General features: G+C 40.4%; 1 protein-coding gene across 3 annotated transcripts in view; it reads right to left on the bottom strand.

Moving 5' to 3' along the window:
• The window catches only part of MRE11 (MRE11 double strand break repair nuclease), a 187,855-nt gene that overhangs the window by 114,705 nt on the left and 57,681 nt on the right, over positions 1-15,469 (bottom strand). For all 3 annotated transcript variants that reach the window (XM_075198742.1, XM_075198743.1, XM_075198744.1), the window contains exons 7-10: positions 12,842-12,956; positions 10,714-10,899; positions 3,455-3,626; positions 1,761-1,841 (exon numbers count right to left, since the gene is read on the bottom strand). In XM_075198742.1, coding sequence (XP_075054843.1) covers positions 1,761-1,841; positions 3,455-3,626; positions 10,714-10,899; positions 12,842-12,956 — 554 coding nt within the window. The remainder of the gene's footprint in view (positions 1-1,760; positions 1,842-3,454; positions 3,627-10,713; positions 10,900-12,841; positions 12,957-15,469) is intronic.

Below are 15,469 nucleotides of genomic sequence, written 5' to 3' on the forward strand. Positions count from 1 at the left end.
GCGCTATCAGTCCCTGCCCCATTGGAGCTTACAGTCTAAATTCCCTAACATAGACACACAGAGAGAGAGATAGACTAGGGTCAATTTTGATAACAGCCAATTAACCTACCAGTATGTTTTTGGAGTGTGGGAGCAAACCGGAGCACCCGGAGGAAGCCCACGCAAACACGGGGAGAACATACAAACTCCACACCGATAAGGCCATGGTCAGGAATCAAACTCATGACCCCAGTGCTGTAAGGCAGAAGTGCTAACCACTGGGCCACTGTGCTGCCCATTGATTATATTCAGTGGGGGCAGCTACTATGGGGGTTGAACCAATATTCAGCCTACCAATTCATTAGGAACTAGTTAGAACATAAAAACAGGAGGTGGAAATAATCACAGTTTTAAAAAACGGAGTTACCTATACAGCAGTCAATGTCAGGCCAAAAAGTTCTTTATGATGTCAATTTAACCTTAATTTTAACAATACACTATTTCTACTTGGAAGTAGCTTTATACAGCAAAACAGAAAAATATAAACTAAGACCAAAATAAGAGTAACGGAATGCCTAGCATGAAATGTACAGCAATCAGCACGTCATAGGTAAACACGGGGTCCCTAGTTCACAAGACTTATTCTAGCGACTCCCCACTTGACGCATGAATGGAAAATGTGTTTATATGACTGTGAGCAACAACTGGGAGTTACAATCTGTGATTGGTTAGCCAATAAATGTGAACCAATTCTTCTTACACTTTGCTACCCAAATGCTTCTCCCTGGCCCCTCTTTCCTCAACCTGCAACATATTATTTCACTTTTTGTCTAACAAGATATTTATAGTGTACGGGCTTGTCCTGGATTCTGTGTGTCATGTGAACAGTTATTCATTATAACCGTATAACACTCTGGAGAGAAGGGAAGGTTTCCTTTTTTGATCAGAGTCCTTCGGAATCACTGAGACCACATAAGACCCACTATAAGCACATGGCTTTTAAAATTAATCAATTGATTAATAAAGTTATGTTTCTATTGTCCATAGCTGTTGACTCTCCCGGAATGTACAGGAGACTACTGAAATAGTAGGTGGACTTCAGAAAGAGTCTGTCAATTTCCCTGAAGCCGGGCCAGACAGTAACGCGGTAAGCGAAACTCATCATGATGATGCAGGGCGCTATGACAAAAGTCATGTCATTACGTCCCGTACACTGCTGACTTCACAAAGCGGCCCTCCACATCTCCTGGAGGGAAGATCTGAAAACTCAGTAACTATAAAGACATTTAGAGACACACGTACCCATTCCCTGGGGGGTCTGCTTCCCAGGACCCCTCATCATTGCTGGATTACAGCCACACAGTGTCGCCACTGACAGAGGAAGAGCACAGTACAGAAAGCGTAGGCAGAGAACATGCGAGAGAGTCAAACTCCACCTACTATGTACACAATGAAAGCAGCTTGTGACGGAAATGAATCCAAGGACAAATCAGCAACTTCATTTACTGAACAACCTCCAAGTAGCTGCTTAAAAAGCTACATAATGTGTGCTCTCCAACTGAGACAGCTCTCTTATGTCTCAACTCTGCTGGTGCAAGGCGGCTGCATTCTAGTAGCACTGGGGGAACTCAGGAGTACATGGGGTAGGGTTGGTCCTAATTGGCTCGGGGCGTGGCCGAAGGTGGACAACCCTGTGAAGGTTTAGAGTAGTTACATTTATCACACACCATATGACCGTGGAGACTTTCCCCCAAGACCATGCCCCAAGCAATGTGTCTTACCCGCAATCTTATCAAAGGTTTATCTGGCATACGAGTATTTCCCAGACGCTCCCTTTCAGCTGCCTCCAGCATTGTTTCGATCTGTAAGAAATACAATGATTTATTGATGCTGGTGCCAGGTCTCTCATATTAAGAAATAAAGAACGTGTCACATTTGAGAACACTGGGTGCGAGTCATAATGGGATGCATAACTAGCTAACCAACAATGCAAGCTTTTCCAGATTGTAGAAGGGGATTGGAGGGCAGCCTGATATTTCTAAAGCACTAGGTGCACCCTCTGCCAGATAGGCATGCTCCCTTGGCACAAAATCCTATATCACTTTGCCCTCAGATCACCATGGGCTGAGCACTTTATAGTATTAAATATTCATCTCTTGCTGAAATCCATCATAAACTCCTGCTCATTCAGGATGTACTCAGGTTTAAATTGGGCGGAGACAGAACAACCTGTAACCAATCAAATCATTAGAATGTTCGCAGAAGGAGAGGAGTGTCCTGTCCACTTAGTGTGATTGTATAGGGCTGCATGTGACAGGAGCAGTGACATGATGTGATGAGGGTAATAGAAGCAGCAGGAAGCCACAGACTGAGAGTTATATAGTGGAAGGAGCAGGGTCACCCAGCAGCACAGAGTATATCAGGAGAAGTGAGATGTGTTAGTGAGGTCAGAGCTGTGTGTGACAGGAGCAGTGATATGATGTGAGGAGGGTGGGAAGTGACATGTTGCATAATGGATGGAGCAGAGAGTAGTGATGTGAGGCTCCTGTAAAACGGATGCATGCAGACTGTGGTGTCAACTGCACCGCTACATGAAACGTAGATCATACAACCAACTTTTTTTAACTTTTTTTTTTTGTTTGTTTGCTGGATGTGGAACTGAAAAAGAGTTCACACACCATAAGTGGCCTGAACAATGTTCATGACAATGCAGCCTATCGATTCACTAGAAGATGTGACATCACTGAGACGCACTATTCATATGAACTTTGTGCCTCAAATGGTGTCAAAGACTCTTACTGAATTAATAGGCTGCATTCTCATGGATATTATTTCAATCAATGGAATGGATGTTACCATTATCTGAAGGCAACATATGCATATTAACAACTATTGTTGTTGTATTATGGGTTTTGTGTCGCCTTTTTTCTATAAAAAGTATTTTTGTGGCGGTTTTAATGAAAAGCTGCATACCTTTTTCTCCCTTTTGTATTTGCTAATGCTTAATAAACTGCAATTTGATGAAAATCAACAGAGCAAACATAGCAGGTCAGTAAAGTACAGGTTTTTGTTCACCTCTCTCCACTGCAGGGAACCTATTATTTTTAGGTGAGATTCTTCCTTTAGCTTGCTTACTCTAGTTCTGGGACATAATCAGGATTCTAAACACATAATGTCATCTGCACCAGTCTGTCAATTTGTATACAGCGATCTTCAACAGGCTGCAAGCCAGTATTACTCTCAATCATACTTCTCACTCTCTGCTGCGTAGATGAAGTTCTCTCCATTGTTTGATCCGGTAAGAGAACTATCTTTGTGCCTCTGAACAAAGTGAGAGAAAACCGTAGAGGTTTCGAGAAGTTTCAATTTCATAAAATAAAATAAACAACTCCACACATACAGAAAGTACAAAACAAATTTACGCAGGAAAGCAAATAAAAAAAAACAAACACAAAAAAGAAGAACAAGCAACTACCTTCTCAGTGCAAAAGTTTTCTATGTCTTGTGTCACTTTGGGGTTGTCTGGGTTGAATATATCTGGGTGGTCGGACAGAACAACATCTTCGATGAAGAACTGACGCACGGTCTGCAGGGGGATCTTCTGCATGTTCATTTTCTTGTTTTTGATTCGTAATAAGCCAACGTGTCTAGAAAGGAAGAATAGGAGACATCTAGAGGAATGGAATCAATGACAGCGTAGGTAAACATGGACTTGGACTATACAGATTTAAAATGTATTTCTGAAAGCAGCACAAATTACATACATACATTATAGATTTGTTCACAAGTTTAATTCTATGTGCGATCTATTATATAAACTAAGAACTCATGAAAAAAGTTGAAATGGATTTTCAGCAATGTTTTTCATGCAGCCTTTATATTATTTTAATTAGAAAGTTGGGCTGATTTGCCCAAAGCAGCTGCTTCCAAAAATGTAATGGAAATGTAAGTGTTTGTCATTCATTTTAATTTGTGATCAAGTATAATCTAATAAATATAATATATTTGGAATGCGACTGTAAACTAAAGATGTGCGTAAAAGCTAAAGGTGGACACAAAAGCTGAGATCCCATTGTTCAGCACAATCACCAGATCTGTATCAAATTCTGCCACAGGTGGGTGAATGAAAAACAAACAACGAATCACGCGCTATGTGGGCAAGATCCTACAGATTGGAGCTTCATTTTGATTGGATCATTATTAAGCAGGTTGATAAGCCTTGGGGCAATTGGCCAACTGCCTGTTGTTGCCTAGGAAACCGTGGCGTGTGGCCACCTTGAAGGCACACTAACCCCATTCTGCCTGCTATAAACCGCAATCCATTTGAAGCACCACCATTGTTCTTCTTGTTTTCTTGCATAAGACATTCTCTTATGTGTGCTAAAAATTTCCACCCCACATTTATACCTGCACCACTCCCGTTTCCAACCCTAGGAAGAAGTACTTTACTTTCGTATCAGTCATTTGTTTTACATTTATTTTTTTTTGTTAAGAGGGGGAAGAGGACAAGAGGAAAAAAGAGAAAGGAACGGATCAGAAGGGACTACAGAGGATCCCACATGGCTACATGTTACATGGAAATAAATTCAACGTCAAAGACAGAACATAAAAACAAACAATATTTTCACATTCACTTTCCTGGTCGCTTAACAAAAAAGGAAACCATTGAAGTGAGCTCCCCTTTAAGGAAAGAACGGAGACATGGCAGAATTTCGGTGCCAGTGCGACGACGGGACTTTACCTCTTATAGTATATCTTTAAGCAGATGCCTACAATGACTTACTATTAAGATTTTTGGGTTGTTATTGTGTTGCAAGGGGGTGGAATGGGGTAGTTCTTCTATTCATCTATTTTGTAACACAGATATGTCAGAAGTAACGGTTTAATGGAAGCAGATGTAACGGTTTAGTGGAAGCAGACGTAACGGTTTAGTGGAAGCAGAAGTAACGGTTAACTGGAAGGAGAAGTAACAGATTAGTGGAAGCACAAATAACGGTTTAGTGGAAGCAGAAGTAACGGATTAGTGGAAGCAGAAGTAACGGTTTACTGGAAGGAGAAGTAACGGATTAGTGGAAGCACAAATAACGGTTTAGTGGAAGCAGAAGTAACGGTTTAGTGGAAGCACAAATAACGGTTTAGTGGAAGCAGAAGTAACGGATTAGTGGAAGCAGAAGTAACGGATTAGTGGAAGGAGAAGTAACGGATTAGTGGAAGCACAAATAACGGTTTAGTGGAAGCAGAAGTAACGGATTAGTGGAAGCAGAAGTAACGGTTTACTGGAAGGAGAAGTAACGGATTAGTGGAAGCAGAAGTAACGGTTTAGTGGAAACAGAAGTAACGGTTTAGTGGAAGCAGAAGTAACGGTTTACTGGAAGGAGAAGTAATGGTTTAGTGGAAGCAGAAGTAACGGTTTTGGTGGAAGCAAAAGTAACAGTTTACTGGAAGGAGAAGTAGCGGTTTAGTGGAAGCAGAAGTAACGGTTTAGTGGAAGCAGAAGTAACGGTTTACTGGAAGGAGAAGTAACGGTTTACTGGAAGGAGAAGTAATGGTTTAGTGGAAGCAGAAGTAAAGGTTTACTGGTAGGAGAAGTAACGGTTTTGGTGGAAGCAGAAGTAACAGTTTACTGGAAGGAGAAGTAGCGGTTTAGTGGAAGCAGAAGTAACGGTTTAGTGGAAGCAGAAGTAACGGTTTAAAGGAAATAGACACTCTGATGAACATCAAGCAGTGGAGATGACATATTGCAGGGGGTAAATGTTTCAATCCTGTGACAACACATCCTCTGTACAGAAAGTGGAGGTCTTGCCTATAGTAAATGGATTCTAGTAATCATTCTCTGGAATGTATTAGATAAATGATAGCAAGAATCTGATTGGTTGCTATGGGCAACATCTCCACTTTTCATTTTTAAAAGGTTTGAAACATCGATCCCCAGGTTTCCTTTATTGAAATGCAAAACTTTTACACGTTATCTGTATTGTCAGTAATCGTGTTGCGGACCTTACTTTCAATGGGACCTCTATTAAGCCACACACACGCATCTGATATAAGAGAATGCATTCATTTACACACATAAGCCAATAAAATTTTAATTTAAATTCTACATGGAATGTGATGCATGTAATTTTAAAAAATAAAACAATATTCCTTTACTCCCAATGTCTTATTTAGCACATATACAGGGGGGAATTCAATTGACCGTGAGTAGTTGTTTTTTTTCCCGCATTGTTAAAAAAAAAAAAATCCTGCGCTGGATTTTAACTGCTATTGCGACTATTTTTAGTCAACGCAGCGTTAAAACTCGTGCAATTCAATTGAAAAAAAGGTACCGCTGCCCCCGCACGTTAATCATTGGTGCATGCAAATTTTTAGGTGAGTTAAGGGGAGGGTTTAACGTGGTCATGTATAAAAAAAAAAAAAGGATTAAAATACATTTGCATACATTAGATTGCATTACACAACCTTTCTATTTGATAATATCTACATACAGTACTTTCTTTTAGCATATTTTTTTATTTACTTATTTATTACTATGGAATCATCTAAACCATGTCAAAACACATTAGTACATACATATTAGTAAAAAAAACATACATAAATATAATTAATTGGCGTTTTTTTTAATGTTTTTTTTATAATTTTTTTTTAAATAAAATCAACTTTTTCATGTTATGCATTACTGATAAACATAGTTTATCTTTTTTCTTTCATTATTACATAATTTCAAATAGTTTTCTTAGGTTTTTTATTTTTAGCACACCCCAAAGAGGTGCGAGATAAAACAGCACATTGGACTGTTTAATTAAAAACAATTGAATAGCTTTTAACGCGGCTGCCTCTCGCACACCCTATACTTTCAATAGACCTTCTACTGGAGCGCGAGAGGACCGTTTCATGAAAAAAACGCTATGCTAAAAATGGAATTGAATCGCGGGTAAAGTTAACCCGCTCGAAAATGATAAAAAAAAAAACGTATTAAAATGTATTAACGCTGTTAAAAAGAAAAACTTGCGGCCAATTGAATTCCCCCCATAGAGCTCCAACCAGTAACATTTTAAAGGGTGGTCTGAATGTGACAGTAGTAAGTACTGTGAAGTGATATCCTCTGCTTAATGTGGATTCCTATGAGACCATAAAATGCACTTCCAAAAACATGTAGCGTGGACAAAAAGGCAAATGTGCACAAAAAAATACACAGCATCTCTCCATTTTCTTCAGGCTCCTAAAAATTCCCCCAGAGACTATATTGGAGCCTTAATCCAACTAAATACATCTCACTAAGCACAAGGCAACACAACTAGATTGTAAAACTGAAAAAAATGTCCAGTGGAACTATATATAAAATATACGTAGAAAGATACAACTGTATTTTCTGTATAAATAGAATTGATATTAAAATCTGTACTTGCACAAACGGGAGGATAAGGCTAATCTTGCTTTGTATGAAGCAACAATCTGTAGATTTCGGGAATGACATTTCTGCTGGTAATAGAATCTTATCCATAAATAGTGAGTATAAAACATCGTACTACACACCACGCAATAAACATATTGTGCCTGGGAGACGCATGTAACAGAGTGGATTTATAAATGCAATAAAGCAAAACAAAACCAATGCATTCTGAATAAATGAAATAACATCATTGAACACAAGTAACAGAAATAGAAGCAAATAAGAGCACGCACTGAAGATCTCCATAGAGACTGATCCTCACAGTGTTCCGCGTTCTGCCATTTACAGTTTATTTGATCAAGTAAAGACATAAAAATTATTTACACTGCTTAAACAAGAAAATAAAAGCTAATAAGGGAAATTTACAAAGTCGTGCTAAAGCATAGTCCTATACATTATGAATGTGCCAGCAGCCCTCTCTATCTGTTAATGCCCAGGGGTTGATTTAATAAGACTTCTACAAAGGAAAAGTGGAGGAGTTGCCCATAGCAACCAATCAGATTCGAGCTACCATTTTCTAGAATGTACTAGTTAAATGATAGCTAGAATCTGATTGGTTGCTATGGGCAACAACTCCAATTTTCATTCTTAGAAGTTTTAGCAAATCTACCGCAGTCTTGCTACTGTGTTTGCCCCTAATTGTAAAGTGCTGTGGAGTATGCTGGCATTATATAAATAAGTGTTAGTAAACAAAATGTAGTTTGTTCTCCTTTTGGGGTGGTTATTTTTTTAATGTGTTTAATAATGCAGCAATTCCGTTTGTTTATAAGGGTACTGAAGAAAGATAGCTGCGCAGGATCTAAAATGCTGCTTTACACGGGAGTAGGTGGGTGAATTGGGAGCTCATTTTTGGACTGTGGGCCAATCCAGACACACTTTCTATGGGAAATCTAACTTATAGGTGGACTTATAGCAAGATAAGACTACATTTCCTATGACACAAGAAATAAGGACATCCTCATAAATGAGGCTCCAGCAAGCACGATTTTTGGAGAAAAAAATGAAAGATTGCAAACAATAAAGAGTGTGGTCAAAAAACAGCAGCCAGTGCTTTAAAGTGACATTGTAAGTCAGAGCCAAATGTCCATCTCAGGCTGCAAAAAATTAACACGAAGAGTCCACAAAGAGGCACTCTCCAAAAGCGAGTGAGTGTGCACTAATGCAGTGGTTCTCAAACTGTGTGCCTAGGCTTCCTGGGGTGCCTCGGCAATCTCACAGGGGTGCCTCGGCCAGGACCAGTGGTAAGCAAGGCGGAGGACTACTTGGTAATAATTTTGGCTTTAGGGGTGCCTTGAAAAAATTATGGAGACCCTAAGGGTGCCTTGAACTGAAAAAGTTTGGAATCCACAACACTAATGTATGTGTTCAGTGCAGGGCCGGTGCTAGCGTTCACGGCGCCCTAGGCAAAATTTCGCCGCTGCCGCCCCCCGAACACACTAAATAAAAAAATAATTACATTTTGCTTACCTTTTCTTCCTCTAGCTGCTCCTCGCGATGCATGCTGAGAGGGGAGGGGAGAACTTTATTCACACTGTCTGTCAGTGACAGACAGTGTGATACCTCAGAGGCGCCGCCGGACAGAATATCACATGATCACTGACGCCAGTCAGTGATCATGTGTGAGATGCGCTGTTGAAAAACAGCGGCGGCACCCTATAATATAATATAATATAAGTGTAATACATTTTTCTATTACTGCAGCCACCATAGGGGCAAAATTCAAGCAACAATTACTTCTTACTCCACAAAGTTAGTTAGCAAGTTTAGCTGTACATTTCAGAACCTGATCGGACAGGTCCTACTTAATAGTTTAACCCCTCTATTCCCTGCTTGTCTAGTACTTTCTAGTTCTGCTACGTCTTTCTTACTGACAGGTGTCCAGATCTGTACAACAGCTTGTAGTAAGGTAGATTATACAATCACTTACAATGTCCATAACATCTTATGTGTATGGTGTCTTTACTATGTACATTTGTGAACATTTCTTTTTTTTTCCTAAGGCCTTTTCATAAGGGTTTTGCTTGTATTTTATGCTTTGTGTGTACGTGTGTGTATTTTAGATTGTAAGCTCCAATGGGGCAGGGACTGATGTGAATGATAACACATCCTCTGTACAGAACTACGTAATATGACTGGCGCTATATAAATAAATCTTGTGAAGATTTACAATTTAAAGGCATAAAAATAAAGTAAGGATAACAATTGTTGCTTTGTGATGAGCAGGGGGTCAGCCGCTTGGCTGGTCTCTAATGAGCTTACATTACTAAGGGGATAGGAGGGATCATGCAGACATGATGTAAGGCGATGTCTGACTAGACCTGGGTGAGTGGAAAGAGCTTTGGAACTTTGAGATACTGGGGAGTGTCTGATAGAATCAGAGTTCTATTCCTTAGGCAATAACATGGAACATACAGCGTTTATTTGGTGTTTAGCTCTGCTAATCCTAAGCATACAATATTAAGCACTGTACCTGCATAAATTCATTTAGTTCCAAATCCTACAAAAAAAAAAAGTGTTTGTTCTTTAACATGCTGTTCCCTGTCTCAAGACAAAAGAATTTAATTTGCATATTTTTACCACACTAAGAGATTGCTGCTCACTAATTATTGAAATAACCTGGATTCCCAGCGAGGCTGCGCACATTTATAATTCCACAACATATTCGATATAAAGAACTGATTTGATAGCATGCAAGGTTCCCTGGCTATGAATGGTCATTGCATTTCATGAGACATCTGTGCTATGAAAATGCAAATAAGGGCATATGCCACGTATGATCAGTGTCTGAGTCTAATCTGCATATTTAGACAACTTTAAACAAATCTAACACTCACACATATCATCATATATATTACAAACATGAAATAAGAATGTGCCTTTTTTATTATGTATCCAAACTAGAAACAAACTTTAGGGATTAGCTTTTTGATTACCATCGCTGTAGCCTACAGTGGTAAAAGACACTTAGAATTAAACAAACCGCCTTCTGGATTTTTCCCTCTCGCAGCATACAATGATAGATCCATTGAATAAAAAGGTAAATAACGGAATAAATAGCAACAGGACATTTTTAAATCAGAGCAGAGTATTTACTTAGGTAAACAAAAAATATTAAAAACAGAAAATTATTTTGCAGTGTAATCATTTTTCAATGAGACTCTTCTTCCAGGAATATGAGCGCTCAATATGAAAATAAGTGTTCATAGCATTATCATACAATACTGATCAAGCAAAGATTTTACATGTCTGAAATTCTAGAATTCTAATGCACTCAATGGACCTACTTCTTGACTGCCTCTCCGGGGGACAGAGACGTAGCCACGGAACTCCCCGGCTGAGACACGTAGAATAGCTGCTGCTCGTTCCTGGTGGGTGCAATCTTACACTCGTGCTCATGGCCCCAGATCACCAAGTCTATAAACTCATCCAGGAACTGCTCAGGGATGTAATTCGTGGCTCCGTGTTTACTCCTGTAAGCAGACAACACAAACACGGATCAAGACCTGCGAAAACATCTCAAAGAATATATCAAGTGAGTGATCTGGAACTTTAGGCTAAAAGAAGTGAGGTGTGAGTCCACCTTAGCTGCAGATTCTGAGAGAGTGATACAACTATGATGGATAAAAAATAAAAACATGAATCCATACATATATCCATCCCAACATCTTGAGGATGGGGTGAAAAGGAAACAAACACTCCCAATTAGAAATCTAAAAGAAATCTAATCCGGTTAGTAAAAACAAAGAAGAATACCGATATCATAATTTCCCTAAAGATTACACGCGGAGCCACACTTAAACAATTAATTTATTTATGAAGTATTTTACTAGGAAGAAACATATTCCCCTCTCATTTTCAAGTGTGTTGTGGAAACATCAACTACAATTGTGACCTGGTTGCAGACAGAAGGTATTAAGGATTACAATCACAAGCCTTCTTATAGAACAGGGTGACAGGGTGATAGAAGCTTGGAATGGTCTCAGACAGGCGGCAGTTTCACGTGACTCAGGTTGTACCAGAAATAGGAACCACTAGCAGGATTCTGGAAGTAGATCTTAGTTGATAAGTGCTGCTATCTGAAGGTAAGAAGTCTGTTCAGGTATTTGAGTAACTTGTCCAGAAAATGTGTGAAGGATTAACAGGCCAAGTGTCCGCTACATGAGAACTTCAAAGACATGACACAAAGGTTTTTTTTAAAAGTATATTTAGCTTGTCAGGGTGAATCAGAAGGGCAGTACCATAAACAGCATCCCCATAGCCCAGGGTTTCCCAAATACAGTCCTCAGGGCTCCCCAACAGTGCAGGTTTTCAGGATCACATCTGACATAATTAGGACCACCTGTGGATCTGTTACAATGTGTCAGTCAGTAATGAATACACATGTGCTCCAGCAAGGAGATATGGAAAACCTGCACTGTTGGGGAGCCCTGAGGACTGGGTTTGGGAAACCCTGCCATAGCCTATAATAGGCATTAGCATCAGATATACAATCAGATATACTATGCGCTATCTGGCTATGAGAGCTAAACAGCATTTTTGTTCTATAAAGAAATGTATTGTTTTGTAAAGTCTGCTGATTTGGGAATTGACACCTTTCTGCTACGACTGATACAGGCAGTAAAATAAATAGGTCTATAGTATCTAATAATGGTTCTGTCATTACTTGTTTGGGTTGTAATGACTCTAGCTGTTTTCCTTGCCTTGGGAATAGGACCAGATGACATAACAGAGTTTAGTAAAGAAGCAATATGTTTAGCAATGAGAGAGGCACTGAAGTGTAGAGCTTTGGGCTTTGCAGCGAGTCCCGGACCACATCACATAGGTTGTTTAGTATGACGGATATAAGCTCCCGCTCCACGTAATGGCGTAAATGTGAACTGGTGATTAGATTTTATTGGAGGAGGTGACACATGAGTGTTTTCAAAGAGGGCATCTGAATTCTGGTTATGCGTTGCCACTAAGGAGGCAGCTCACTCCGCAAATTAACACACATATATAGGATTTACTTAAGGAGCGTTTCCTGAAATGACCACCCACTAGAACAGTTGTGGCTCTCTTAAGAATATGCGATCTAGGGGGTATCTAACAGAACACTAGCACCTTAGCTTCAGTAAAAAGCGACAGTATCCTAGATTGCCATAATGTTATGAAGAATTGAAAGCACGGTAACCGTTTGCATAAACAAAGACAAATTGAGCAGGAATTATTGTTTCTATGGTTTATTTGGACTGAGCCATCATCTTGGGACGCTGCTTAACACTTTATCTGGAAATCACTATATCATTCGAGCACGCCTTTTCAGTATCTCTCAGTGAACTGTGATAGAAATGTGTAAATAAATGCTTCTGATAGCTTGCTTGACACAGAACAGATGTCCATGGACTTCCCGGAGGGTCTGCAGTATACACTTACCTGTTCTGATGAATTACAAATAAATTAAACCAGCTGGATTCGTCCTCCCGGGGCCGCAGCATTGTAACTTGTTTATTAACAAACATTCGGTACAGTCTTTCGTCTGGGATGGACCCTGAAGCAAAACATAACGGTTCAGTAATTGACAACTCCCAGCACAGCAGCAGTGACAAGTGTGTAAACATGCAGCAGGCAGGATACCAGGAGGCTATGTTAATACGTTGTCATTAGAACAGTAAGAGAGGCATAAGGCAGAGTACAGTGTCTAGGCAAGCTGCGACTCTCTAGCTGCTGTGGAACTACAAGTAGCATCATGCCTTGCCCGCTTGACAGCCACAGCTTACCCACCTCTGCCCTAAGGTGACTACACTATTACACAGTTACAAATACAGGGACATCATCATAAAATTAACATTTAAATCAATTATTTAGAATCGTGCAGCTGATTAATTGCAGATACAGTCTTACACAAACAGCCTAATATTTTACTGTTCTAGTTCTGTGTTCCATTTTTACTCCTCTCCCTTAGGGTGTCCGTACACAGGACGATCCGGGCGCTTGGCATCAACCCCTAGAGGCTGGGTCAGATTTGACCATGCATGTACTTTCTGTAGCCAAATCTGGAAGATGTAACTTTTTGGCATTCGAGCTAAACAGCAGGGTCATAGAGGTCCTACAGTTATTGCGGGTGAACGAAAGAATATAGGGCTCATACCTATTGGCATTTTCTGAAACTGAGCCCAAACCAAACCCACAGGCGGCACTTTCTGTATTGTAGTAAAGTTTCTCAGCTGTTTTATTCTTTAGTTTACAGTTGGTAAGTGCATTGCATATGCCAAGCGCAAACACATTGGACACACATTTTTACTGATGTTTTTACTAGGGTTAAAGAAATGTAAAACGCTAGTGGGTATGTGGCCTTAGAGTAAATAGCCTGAGCTCAGCTACTAGACCAGGGGTGATGGTCAGAGACTAGGAGACAAATAAAATCTACAGAGACGGCAAAGAGCTATACTCATCGGACCTATCCACAGGCCATTAGACCACCCCAAGTGCCAATTAGATCACCCCACAAGCCCATTACATGCCCATCAGACCTCCCCACATGCCATTAGACCACCCCAAGTGCCAATTAGATCACCCCACAAGCCCATTACATGCCCATCAGACCTCCCCACATGCCATTAGACCACCCCAAGTGCCAATTAGATCACCCCACAAGCCCATTACATGCCCATCAGACCTCCCCACATGCCATTAGACCACCCCAAGTGCCAATTAGATCACCCCACAAGCCCATTACATGCCCATCAGACCTCCCCACAGGCCATTAGACTACCCCAAATGCCCATTAGATCACTCCACAAGCCCATTACATGCCCATCAGACCTCCCCACATGCCATTAGACCATCCCAAGTACCCATTAGATCACCCCACAAGCCCATTACATGCCCATCAGACCTCCCCACATGCCATTAGACTACCCCAAATGCCCATTAGATCACCCCACAAGCCCATTACATGCCCATCAGACCTCCCCACATGCCATCAGACCATCCCAAGTGCCCATTAGATCACCCCACAAGCCCATTACATGCCCATCAGACCTCCCCACATGCCATTAGACTACCCCAAATGCCCATTAGATCACCCCGAAAGCCCATTACATGCCCATCAGACCTCCCCAACATGCCATTAGACCACCCCAAATGCCCATTAGACCACCCCACAAGCCCATTACATGCCCATCAGACCTCCCCAACATGCCATTAGACCACCCCAAATGCCCATTAGACCACCCCACAAGCCAATTACATGCCCATTAGAACCCCCCCCCACATGCCTCTCCCCAATATGTCTTCTCACACCTCCCGCACTTAACTTTACAGGAGGCTCACACTGCCCTCCCTTCCTCCTCCTCTGACATGCTGTGTGACCACCCTACACATGACACAGAAGTCAGCTGCTCCCAATCAGTCTTATTCTTTGCTTTATTGGGAGCAGCCATCTAGGGGCTAAACTACGCCTGAACGCTACCCCATCCATCCAGCCACATGCATCTCAAGAGCTGTACGAGAGTGAATGGAGATTCTGTATGTTGATTCCTGGAAGCTCTTGTGGAAACACAGAGTACCTACACACAAAGCAATTCTAAATAACCAAAAATCTTCAATTATTATTGTTGTAACATTCAGTCTGTGTCATATATTTAAAAGAATAAAACATCATTATAAAAACTGCAAATGTCTCTACAGATTTCTTTTAAAATACAGCCTGATGTAGAAAATTGCATAGGTCAATGATTCATTTGAAGAAAATCCTTAACTATAAAGTAAACCGAAACACAGTAAATGAAAGTGCATATAGTAAAACATCACATTAGAGACATATACACAATGGGCCTAATTCATTAAGGAAAGTAAGGCAAAAAAAGGAGCAAGTTTTCTCCTGGACAAACCATGTTGCACACCCCCTTGGTTTGCAAAATGCAAATTAGTTTATTATTTTGGACATAAGTTAAATACTGGCTGTTTTTTCATGCAGCACACAAATACTTGCCAGCTTTATTATTACACTGAAATTTAAAGTTGATCTAGGACATGTCCTACCCCAACTATTAATTTGTC

The sequence above is a fragment of the Mixophyes fleayi genome, chromosome 2 (assembly GCF_038048845.1).
Source record: "Mixophyes fleayi isolate aMixFle1 chromosome 2, aMixFle1.hap1, whole genome shotgun sequence".
Classification (NCBI taxonomy): domain Eukaryota; kingdom Metazoa; phylum Chordata; class Amphibia; order Anura; family Limnodynastidae; genus Mixophyes; species Mixophyes fleayi.